The sequence below is a fragment of the Phocoena sinus genome, chromosome 7 (assembly GCF_008692025.1).
Source record: "Phocoena sinus isolate mPhoSin1 chromosome 7, mPhoSin1.pri, whole genome shotgun sequence".
NCBI classification, from domain to species: domain Eukaryota; kingdom Metazoa; phylum Chordata; class Mammalia; order Artiodactyla; family Phocoenidae; genus Phocoena; species Phocoena sinus.
Window position 1 is genome coordinate 28,794,728 of NC_045769.1, and position 11,987 is coordinate 28,806,714.

The 11,987-nt window shown below is 39.9% G+C and overlaps 1 protein-coding gene across 1 annotated transcript; it reads right to left on the reverse strand.

The window, feature by feature from the left end:
* Positions 1-2,619: 2,619 nt before the first annotated feature.
* Positions 2,620-3,630, reverse strand: LOC116757086 (centromere protein N-like; the record flags this gene model as incomplete). Its single annotated transcript, XM_032638433.1, is given in 3 exon segments — positions 2,620-2,983; positions 2,985-3,558; positions 3,561-3,630. Coding segments are annotated over 3 exon segments (1,008 nt in total), but the record flags the coding sequence as incomplete, so codon positions are not given.
* Between the last annotated feature and the right edge of the window lie 8,357 nt (positions 3,631-11,987).

Here is an 11,987-nt window from a genome sequence, read left to right on the forward strand (position 1 = left end):
CTGAGATCTCTGCCGTTTGCACCCACTTTCTCCTTACTGTTGATGAAAAATTTAAGGAGAGGTCTGGATACAGATAAGCACAACCCAAAGGCAATTGATTGGTAGGTTCTGATTTTTAGCTACACCACTAAAATGAGTTTTCCTTAATTATATGATACATCAAAAGAGAGTAATTATCTTTTTTAAAAAGACATAACATCGGGCTTCCCTGGTGGCGCAGTGGTTGGGAGTCCGCCTGCCGATGCAGGGGACGCGGGTTCGTGCCCTGGTCCGGGAGGATCCCACATGCCGCGGAGCGACATTTGTTTTCAGTTATGTAGGACATCACCAAGATTTTTGTAAGCTTTTTTGTCACCCGTCATCTCATTGGCTTTAAGAGAGTCCTCTAAGAAAAGGAGAGGGAATTATTACTCATCTCACAGCAGAAGCTGTCAGTGCTAAAGGCTCTCAGGTGTCCCCTGGGCAAACCTGGGGCATCTGGGTTAGCATTGACCTGAAACCTTCCTTGAGTCAAGTTTCCCTTTGCAGCCATGATCTTGATTCAGTGGTTCTTTCTAAACTTTGCTTCTCTTAGCTCAATAGTTGTGTCTCACCCTCTCATTCTGATCCCTCTGTATCTCAGCTCCACCACTTACTGAAATTCCCACACATATCACTGCCCTCCCACCATAAATCTTCCCCCGGGGCTTTCACAGGAGCCAACTGCACATTTATCACTTCAATTGTATTGACCATTGGCCACAATCTTCTAAGTCGTAACAGATGAGGCCGGATGATTCACCCAGGAATGGTAGGAATGACTGTGACAAATCTTTGGAAAGACAAACACGACTTGGTACGTCATTTGTGATGGGAAAATACTCTAGCATGTAAAAGGCATCTGAATTTATTAGCTTGGTGTAGCTATAATGTAACCACTAATGTATGGGATTTTTTTTTTTCTCACAGTCTGATAACAGCTTTATTGCATGCAAGCCTTTGTCGTTTATTGCTTCCTATGACTGTAAAAAGAGAAAAGAGCATGTTATGCCTTGACCGGCTGACTTAGATTTGTGATTTATTTGATCAGAAATGTGCTCTCTAACCACAGCACTTCAATTTATGGTTGCAGTTGGTTGGACAGTAGATGAAAAAACATAATTAGAGAGCACTTAGGAAATCGAGCTGCTTCCCTAAATTACAGTTTCTAATTTGGTCATTATTTTAGGCCCCAACGCTGCTTGAGTTCTGATTTTTGCCCCGTAAATTTATAAAACTGATATGGATAAGTCAGAAGGGCTAACTAGGTGATGACAAGGCCGTGAAGTCTCCTTACGTTGCTTCAGCCTGAAGAGGGAGATCTGTCTGTCCAGTGTCACACTTTTGTATGTGAGGAGCAGGAAACAGCAGGGAGATGAAAGGGAAGTGCTGGGAGCTACAAGTCTGTGGTGCAAAGATGAAAACACCTGTGGCAGGAACAGAACGTGGACAGAGAGGAGAGAGGCCTGGTGCTCGGCTCTGCCCCGTGCCTGGGCACAGAAACAGTGGTGCAGCATTAGTGTGCAGAGGACGTAAGAAAAACAGATCTCCCAGAAACACACTCGCAGACACAGAGAACAGACTTGTGGTTGCCACAGGGGAGGGGGAGTGGGGAAGAAATGGATTGGGAGTTTGGGATTAGCAGATGCAAACTATTATATAAAGAATGGATAAACAACAAGGTCCTACTGTAGAGCCCAGGGAACTATAGTCAATATCCTGTGATAAACCATAATTATGGAAAGGAATATATACATGTATAACTGAATCACTTTGCTGTACAGCAGAAATTAGCACAGCATTATAAATCAACTATACTTCAATAAAATAAACTTTTTGTTTATTTTTTTTGTTACTCGTTTTCAAATATCTTTATTCACAAACCTGTTATTATCGGTCAGTTCAAATGCCATATGTATGATAAAATAGATTATAAGAAGTATCATATTTACAATGAAATCATTACTTTATATAGCTGAATCAACTGATAGGCTACCTCCTACAATAATAACTTAATGGGTCCAATTCTACCTTTTGAATGGACCAATTTTATGATTCTCCTAGAAAATTTTGAGTTGGGTATAGTTTCTTGGTGCTTCTTTCTGTGATCCAAGGCTTAAGAGAAAATCCCTGGAAACCAGCAACTGGAACCAGGCCTCTCCAGGACTGAGGAGAGACAGGAGTGAGAAAAAAAGACATCCTGTCACATCTTAAAGTCCCACAACTGCTATGCTTTGCAAGAGGAGGAAAGAATCAGTCCCAAGAATTATACTGAACATTTCTCAAACATCAAAATCAAGGATTAACCTCTAAAACAAGTTTGCAGATAGAAGCTCTCCAGCTAGTCATTATAAAATGCATATGCAATACAGTCAAGGATGCTGTGCTTACAAAACCACATGCATCTTATTTATCTCTAATTTTATTTATTTATTTATTTATTTTGCGGTACGCGGGCCTATCACTGTTGTGGCCTCTCCCGTTGCTCACGGGCCTAGCTGCTCCGCGGCATGTGGGATCTTCGCGGACCGGGGCACGAACCCGTGTCCCCTGCATCGGCAAGCGGACTCTCAACCACTGCGCCCCCAGGGAAGCCCTATCTCTATTTTTAAAATAATTCATTGCCTTATTGGGTACGCAAGTGAGCATTGGAGAAAGTTGTGCATCTGTGATACCGGCTGGTGCTAAGGATTTCAGTGCTTCCAGAAGATGGGGGCTAGAGAACTTAACCAGGCACCGGAGGGGTTCTTCTCTCTCAGCCAGGATGCCCCCAGTTAGGTCACTTTTGAATTTCGTTTCAAGCTTGTATTGTGCAAATTCTAGTCTTGGTTGTGGATGGTCTCCAAACATTTTTTGAGTCACTCTCTGGACTCTCTCTTTTTCTATTTTGTTTTCATGAATGATCCTTGAATCCATATTTATATCTAGCTCAAGGCTTCTTTCTTGTAGAGGTGTAGTCGAGTTGAGTTTCAAAGGTCTGATTATACTGTTTAAAAACATTAGCCTTAAAAGTGTCCAGATACTGGCTTCTGAGGTCCATTTTCACAGTCGGATGGTGTTTGCTAGCAATTGTCAGTGCCTGACCCAGAAGGGGTAGATTGCTTTTCAGTTGGGAGGAAGAAGTGAAGGCATATGGAGTTTGGGAATAATACACCACGTAAGCAGGTTTGTACTGGTTTGGCTTTCCATACTGTGTTCCCCAGGCAATTTGAATCCATACTGCATTCTCCTCGGCACCTCTGAAGCTGACTGTCACATTTTTTAATGCTCTCTTCTCTAAAGAATTTTTCTTAAGAATTTTGAATTGTTCCATATCAAAAAGGTCAATGTCTTCATCTGGTCCTTTACTCATCTGAAAAACATCCCAAACTTTCTGATGCCGATGAAATTGAGTATAAATGATGTCTAAAAGGGCTGCATCATTGAGACTTGCACGGTTCTCCTCACAAGGCAGAACCAAGTCCTGAACAAGAGATTCCTTTCTCTGCCGGAAGGTTTCAGTCTGCAGCTGATTTTCAGACAAAAAATTCCAGGTTTTAGTATTGTCATCATTTCAGTCATTGGGGTTTTCAAGATGGTCCTCCTGAAAAACTCGGAAACAGTTTCATCCATCTCTTTGGCATTTGGGACTTGCGGCAGTCACCAAAGAGTCGCTTCAGAGGCGGGGGACCAGGCTTCTTCAAGGCTCCCGCCACACTTGGGGGCCTGATGCCATGCCCCCAGGGGTTCTCTTACCGTCCCACATCGCCGGCCGGCTCTCTCCTCATCAGCTGCTCCCCACTAAAATAAATTTTAAAAAAAGAATAGAAAAGCAGATCTCCAAGGTCATGACTCTGATGAGTGGCTGGCATATAATGTTGATAAGGATGGTCTGGGGTAGACTAAAGAAGAGAACACCTGAAGTTGGCAGAAAGAATAACTGTGGGTGGGATTATTGATTTATTTTCAGTATTTAGCAGATATACTGAATCTCTTTTATCTTTTAATTTTTAACATCTTTATTGGAGTATAATTGCTTTACAATGGTGTGTTAGTTTCTGCTTTATAACAAACTGAATCAGCTATACATATACATATATCCCCATATCTCCTCCCTCTTGCGTCTCCCTCCCACCCTCCCTATCCCACCCCTCTAGGTGGTCACAAAGCACTGAGCTGATCTCCCTGTGCTATGTGGCTGCTTCCCACTAGCAATCTATTTTATGTTTGGTAGTGTATATATGTCCATGCCACTCTCTCACTTCGTCCCAGTTTACCCTTCCCCCCTCCGTGTCCTCAAGTCAATTCTCTACGTCTGCGTCTTTATACCTGTCCTGCCCCTAGGTTCTTCAGAACGATTTTGGTTTTTTTTAGATTCCATATATATGTGTTAGCATACAGTATTTGTTTTCTCTTTCTGACTTACTTCACTCTGTATGACAGACTCTAGTTTCATCCACCTCACTACAAATAATTCAATTTCATTTCTTTTTATGGCTGAGTAATATTCCGTTGTATATATGTTCCACATCTTCTTTATCCATTCATCTGTCGATGGACACTTAGGTTGCTTCCATGTCCTGGCTATTGTAAAGAGAGCTGCAGTGAACATTGTGGTACATGACTCTTTTTGAATTATGGTTTTCTCAGGGTATATGCCCAGTAGTGGGATTGCTGGGTCATATGGTAGTTCTATTTTTAGTTTTTTAAGGAACCCCCATACTGTTCTCCATAGTGGCTGTATCAATTTACATTCCCACCAACAGTGCAAGAGGGTTCCCTTTTCTCCACACCCTCTCCAGCATTTATTGTTTGTAGATTTTTTGATGATGGCCATTCTGACTGGTGTGAGGTGATACCTCATTGTAGTTTTGATTTGCATTTCTCTAATGATTAGTGATGTTGAGCATCTTTTCATGTGTTTGTTGGCAATCTGTATTTCTTCTTGTGAGAAATGTCTATTTAGGTCTTCTGCTCACTTTGGGATTGGGTTGTCTGCTTTTTCGATATTGACCTGCATGAGCTGCTTGTAAATTTTGGAGATTAATCCTTTGTCGGTTGCTTCATTTGCAAATACTTTCTCCCATTCTGAGGGTTGTCTTTTCGTCTTGTTTATAGTTTCCTTTGCTGTGCAAAAGCTTTTAAGTTTCACTAGGTCCCATTTGTTTATTTTTGTTTTTATTTCCCTTTCTCTAGGAAGTGGGTCAAAAGGATCTTGCTGTGATGTATGTCATAGAGTGTTCTGCCTATGTTTTCCTCTAAGAGTTTTTAATGTCTGGCCTTACATTTGGGTCTTTAATCCATTTTGAGTTTATTTTTGTGTATGGTGTTAGGGAATGTTCTAATTTCATTCTTTTACATGTAGCTGTCCAGTTTTCCCAGCACCACTTATTGAAGAGGCTGTCTTTTCTCCATTGTATATTCTTGCCTCCTTTATCAAAAATAAGGTGACCATATGTGCGTGGGTTTACCTCTGCGTTTATCTCTGGGCTTTCTACCCTGTTCCGTTGATCTCTATTTCTGTTTATGTGCCCGTACCATACTGTCTCGATTACTGTAGCTTTTGTAGTATAGTCTGAAGTCTGGGAGCCTGATTCCTCCAGCTCTGTTTCTCTTTCTCAAGATTGCTTTGGCTATTCAGGGTCTTTTGTGTTTCCATACAAATTGTGAAATTTTTTGTTCTAGTTCTGTGAAAAATGCCATTGTTAGTTTGATAGGGATTGCATTGAATGTGTAGATTGCTTTGGGTAGTATAGTCATTTTCACAATGTTGATTCTTCCAATCCAAGAACATGGTATATTTCTCCATCTGTTTGTATCATCTTTAATTTCTTTCATCAGTGTCTTATAGTTTTCTACATACAGGTCTTTTGTCTCCTTAGGTAGGTTTATTCCTAGATATTTTATTCTTTTTGTTGCAGTGGTAAATGGGAGTGTTTCCTTAATTTCTCTTTCAGATTTTTCATCATTAGTGTATAGGAATGCAAGAGATTTCTGTGCATTAATTTTGTATCCTGCTACTTTACCAAATTCATTGATTAGCTCTAGTAGTTTTCTGGTAGCATCTTTAGGATTTTCTATGTATAGTATCATGTCATCTGCAAACAGTGACAGCTTTACTTCTTTTCCGATTTGTATTCCTATTTTTTCTTTCTCTTCTCTGACTGCTGTGGCTAAAACTTCCAAAACAGTGTTGATTAATAGTGGTGAGAGTGGACAACCTTGTCTTGTTCCTGATCTTAGACGAAATTGTTTCAGTTTTTCACCATTGAGAACAATGTTGGCTGTGGGTTTGTCATATATGGCCTTTATTATGTTGAGGTAAGTTCCCTCTATGCCTACTTTCTGGAGAGTTTTTTCATAAATGGGTGTTGAATTTTGTCAAAAGCTTTTTCTGCATCTATTGAGATGATCATATGGTTTTTATTCTTCAATTTGTTAATACGGTGTATCACATTGATTGATTTGCGTATATTGAAGAATCCTTGCATTCCTGGGATAAACCCCACTTGATCATGGTGTATGATCCTTTTAATGTGTTGTTGGATTTTGTTTGCTAGTGTTTTGTTGAGGATTTTTGCATCTATGTTCATCAGTGATATTGGCCTGTAGTTTTCTTTCTTTGTGACATCTTTGTCTGCTTTTGGTATCAGGGTGATGGTGGCCTCGTAGAATGAGTTTGGGAGTTTTCCTCCCTCTGCTATATTTTGGAAGAGTTTGAGGAGGATAGGTGTTAGCTCTTCTCTAAATGTTTGATAGAATTTGCTTGTGAAGCCATCTGGTCCTGGGCTTTTGTCTGTTGGAAGATTTTTAATCACAGTTTCAATTTCATATTGGTCTATTTATATTTTCTATTTCTTCCTGGTTCAGTCTCAGAAGGCTGTGCTTTTCTAAGAATTTGTCCATTTCTTCCAGCTTGTCCATTTTATTGGCATATAGTTGCTTGTAGTAATCTCTCATGATCCTTTGTATTTCTGCAGTGTCAGTTGTTACTTCTCGTTTTTCATTTCTTATTCTATTGATGTGAGTCTTCTCCCCTTTTTTCTTGATGACTCTGGCTAATTAATGGTTTATCAATTTTGTTTATCTTCTCAAAGAACCACCTTTAGTTTTATTGATCTTTGCTATTTCTTTTCCTTCATTTCTTTTTCATTTATTTCTGATCTGATCTTTATGATTTCTTTCCTTCTGCTAACTTTGGGGGTTTTTTGTTCTTCTTTATCTAATTGCTTTAGGTGTAAGGTTAGGTTGTTTATTTGAGATGTTTCTTGTTTCTTGAGGTAGGATTGTATTGCTATATACTTCCCTCTTAGAACTGCTTTTGCCTCATCCCATAAGTTTTGGGTTGTCTTGTTTTCATTGTAATTTGTTTCTAGGTATTTTTTGATTTCCTTTTTGATTTCTTCAGTGATCTCTTGGTTATTTAGTAGTGTATTGTTTAGCCTCCATGTGTTTGTATTTTTAAAATTTATTTATTTATTTTTGCGGTACGCAGGCCTCTCACTGTTGTGGCCTCTCCTGTTGTGGAGCACAGGCTCTGGACACGCAGCCTCAGTGGCCATGGCTCATGGGCCCAGCAGCTCCACGGCATGTGGGTTCTTCCCAGACTGGGGCACGAACCCGTGTCCCCTGCATCGGCAGGCTGACTCTCAACCACTGCGCCACCAGGGAAGCCCGTGTTTGTATTTTTTACAGATTTTTTCCTGTAATTGACATCTAGTCTCATAGTGTTGTGGTCGGAAAAGATACTTGGTACGATTGCAATTTTCTTAAATTTAGCAAGGCTTGATTTGTGACCCAAGATATGATCTATCCTGGAGAATGTTCCATGAGCACTTGAGAAGACAGTGTATTCTGTTGTTTTTGGATGGAATGTCCTACAAATATCAATTAAGTCCATCTTGTTTAATGTATCATTTAAAGCTTGTGTTTCCTTATTTATTTTTATTTTGCTTGCTAGAACTCTTTTAAATCTTCCCCACTTTTTGTTTAAAATCAAAGGATTGGTTGAGGCTGAGACAATGACAGTTGTGAGAAAAAGTGGGAACTTTAGAGTTTGGTGCTTATGGGTTCTTATTCAGAAATCTCATAAAAATCCAGAGTAGACACAATATAAAGAGATGAGAGGCATCAACAAAGACAGCATCTGAAAAATGATGAGGAGATCAAAAGATAAGACACTGGACACCCTTCAAATGCTATTTCTCCTAGCATTTGAGTCTTTTTAAATCTCACTATCCTCAAGTAATCCTTAAAAAACACAATTCATTTTCCATTTAGTGACTGACAAAGGGCTATCAATTCTTCACGTAGGCAATGTGATGATTAATTTTATGTTAGATCATAAAATGTTAGACTGGGCTAATGTGTCTGTGAGAATGTCTCCGAAAGAGATTAGCATTTGGTTGAGTAGACTGAGTAAAGATCTGCCCTCACCATTGTGGGTGGGCATCATCCAATCCACTGAGGGTCCGAACAGGATAAAAAAGGCAAAGGAAGGGCAAAATCTCAGCTTTCTCTTTTTGAGCTTGAATACCCGTCTTCTCCTGACCCCAGACATTAAAGCTCCTGCTTCTTGGGCCTTCACATTCCAGGACTTACAGCAGTGCCCACTCCTACCCTTCCATCCCACCCACAGCCCCTTCCACTTTGCAGGCCTTTGTACTCAAACTGAATTATTCCACCAGCTTTCCTGGTTCTCCAGCTTGCAGAGGACAGATTGCGGGACTTCTCAGCCACCGAAACTGTGTGAGCCAATTCATATAATAAATACCTTCAGTATATCTATCATCTATCTATCTATCTAACCATCCATCTATCAATCCATCCATCCATCCTATTGGTTCTCTCTCTTTGGAGAACCCTAATACAGCCCATTTCTTCACATAAAAAGTATTCTGTTATAGGGAGAATATGAAGCAGACTGAAAAGTATAATCAGACTTCTCTTCCTCTTCTATTCCATTCCCTTCCCTTCCTTTCTCTTCTTTTCCTAAACAATTCAGTCCTAAAGCTATTAGATGGGACAAAGCAAGGCATGTGTCTGTGGTAGTAGGGGTGGAGTGTGGGGAGCCATGATGGCCCGGCAAGGGGCACCAGAGTCGGAGCAGAGAGGAAAGGGTGCCCATCAGAGAGGCAGCCCTGTGCAAATCCACAGCCCCAGTGGAATACAGAGGCCATTCCATGGAGGTGGAGGTCTTAGGGTAAGGAGGTAGGGTTGCCAGATTTAGCCAAGGGAAAAAAAAGCCAATAAAACAAAACTTGACACCCTATTAAATTTGAATTTCAGATAAACAATGAATAATTTTTTAGTATAAATATGTCTCAAATCTTGCATGAATTGTTTGTAGTTTATCTGAAATTCAAATTTAGCTGGACATCCTGTATTTTATCTGACAACATTACGAGGAGGGCTTCCACACAGAGGGTGGCCTGCTGTTGGGTGTGGAGTTCCAGTGGGTGAGAAGGGCATCCATGAAGGTGGGAAGTGGCTTGAGCTGGGTAGTCAGAGCTGAAGCAGAGAAAGAGGGCACTAGCACGGGAGATGGGGCACCAGAGGAGGCGTGAGGTTCTTAGAAAATCAGGGTGTCTGCAGGGTGGTGCTAGCTCCAAAGGCTCTAGGGGAGAATCCTTCCAGTGTCAGATGGCTTGTGGCTGCAGAAGTCCAATCTCTGCCTCTGTCCTTGTATGGCCTTCCCCTCTTCTCCCTGTGTGTCTCTCTTCTCTGTGTGTATTTTTCATAAAGACACCTGCCATTGGATTTAAGTTCCATCCAGATAATCCAAGATGATCCCACCTTAAGATCTTAATTACATCTGCAAAGACCCCTTTTTCAAGTAAGGTCACATTCATAGGTTCCAGGGGCTAGGATGTGGACATATAATTTTGGGGACCACCATTCAATCCACTTATAGTTATATATAGAAAATTGATCAAATAAGCAAATGTTTTAAAGATAATAGAAGCCTGGTTTTTCCTAATGGAGAACAATATAAAAAGATATTGGATTGGAATTAGGTGTGTCAGTGTGAACTTATACTTTTTAATATATAACTAGAGAAATAATTCTAGATGGAAACGTCTGCCTGTGTGTATACCTGTATGCTGTCTACTGGCCAGCCACATCCCAATAGCAATGAATACATCTAGTACCCAGGTCTTGGCTTCTAAATACCATTTTCCACTAAAGGGAATCAAGTTTCCTTGGAGAAGTGGCTGATTCCAGGGCCGGTGCAAGAAAAGTACAAGGCAATCCTAGAATATTTTGTTGTACCAGAAAACAAAGAGGTTTTCAAAAAATAAAGAAGACATGTCAAAAGGACACAGAAGCCAACTTGAACAGGCTCCCAGTTGCCAAATCGGGGACAAACTGAACGTGGACATAAATAATGATAACAATGGATCATAATCCATGGATAAAACATGAATCTATGAGTCCATACTGATCTAAATGAATGAGTGAGTAAATTCAAAGTTTGATGAGAAACAGAATATTTTCATAGTTCCAAAGTACCTCCCCACAAAGTATTTATTAATTACAAAGGGGAAAAGAATAATTTTACAGTGAAGAAGCCTGGCAGACACCACCTTGATCAAATGGTCAAAGTGAACATCATCAGTAATGGGACAAATGTAAATCACATATGACCTGGTAGACTGCAAAGAGGAAAACTCAGCATTAGTTCTGTTTTTCTTGCCAAATATTCATAATAAATTTCGGCTTAATCATGAGGAAATATAAATTAAACCCAAATTGATAAAATAAAAAAATAACAGGCCTGTACTCTTCCAGAGTGTCAAGACCATGAGATCAAGAAAAGACTGAACCAATGTTCCAATATATAGGAAAACTATACAGAGACATGACAACTGCATATAATACCTGACTCTGAATTGGATGCTTTTGCTATAAAGGAATTATTGGAACAATTGGCCAAACTTGAATGGAGACTATAAATTATTAGATGGTAGTAGTGTATCAATGTTAAGTTCTGGATTCGGGTTGTTATTCTATGGTTAAGTGGGAGAGTGTTATTTGTAGGAAAGCACACAGAGAAATATTCAGGGGTGATGTGGCATTGATAACTTACTCTCAAATGACTAAAGAAAATAAAATTCTTTGAATTGTACTTTCAACTTTTCTGTAATTGTTTCAAAATTTAAACCTGTTCTTTCAAAATTTTAAAAAATGAACAAGTACAGTCAGAAAGGCCAAGAAGTGTGTTCATATATGTCCACTGCAGCAATAGCTATAATATCAGGAAACTAAAAACATTGAAAATGTGTAACAATTTGTACATGATGATCTCAAGTGCGTTTTAAAATATGGAAAAATGATTATAAAGAAATATATTAAAATGTTAAGGTTATGTATATCTATGTGGAAGAACTATGATTTTGTGTTTTTGCAGGGGCATGTATTATGTACAGAAGGAATGTTATGGTTCACTAGGACTAGATAGTAGAATTTAATTATAAAGTAAATAGAAGTGAGGAAAGGGATTAGATGAAATCGTATGAAGTAGATAGTAGAATTGAATCATACAGAGAAATTTCACATATATGTCTTTAATTTCTGCCAAGTCATCTGTGCACATTCAAATTGTATTTTTCCTACAACCTAGAGCTGAAATGCAAGCCCAACAACCTCATCTGTTGCCTAACAATAGAAACGGTGATGGACTCCAATGCTGTAGGAAGAACTGGCTGCACTGAATTCACTGAGAAAGGGTGAAGACTAGACTAATCCTGATTATTGCTGTACTCTGGGCAATTCAACACCTTTTCCAGGATAATTTTCACTTGACATGCTGTGTAGGAGGTAGCCTTCGGTTAAAAAGTGACTCTAGGGGCTTCCCTGGTGGCGCAGTGGTTGAGAATCTGCCTGCCAATGCAGGGGACATGGGTTCGGGCCCTGGTCCGGGAGGATCCCACATGCCGCGGAGCAACTAGCCCCGTGAGCCACAATTACTGAGCCTGCGTGTCTGGAGC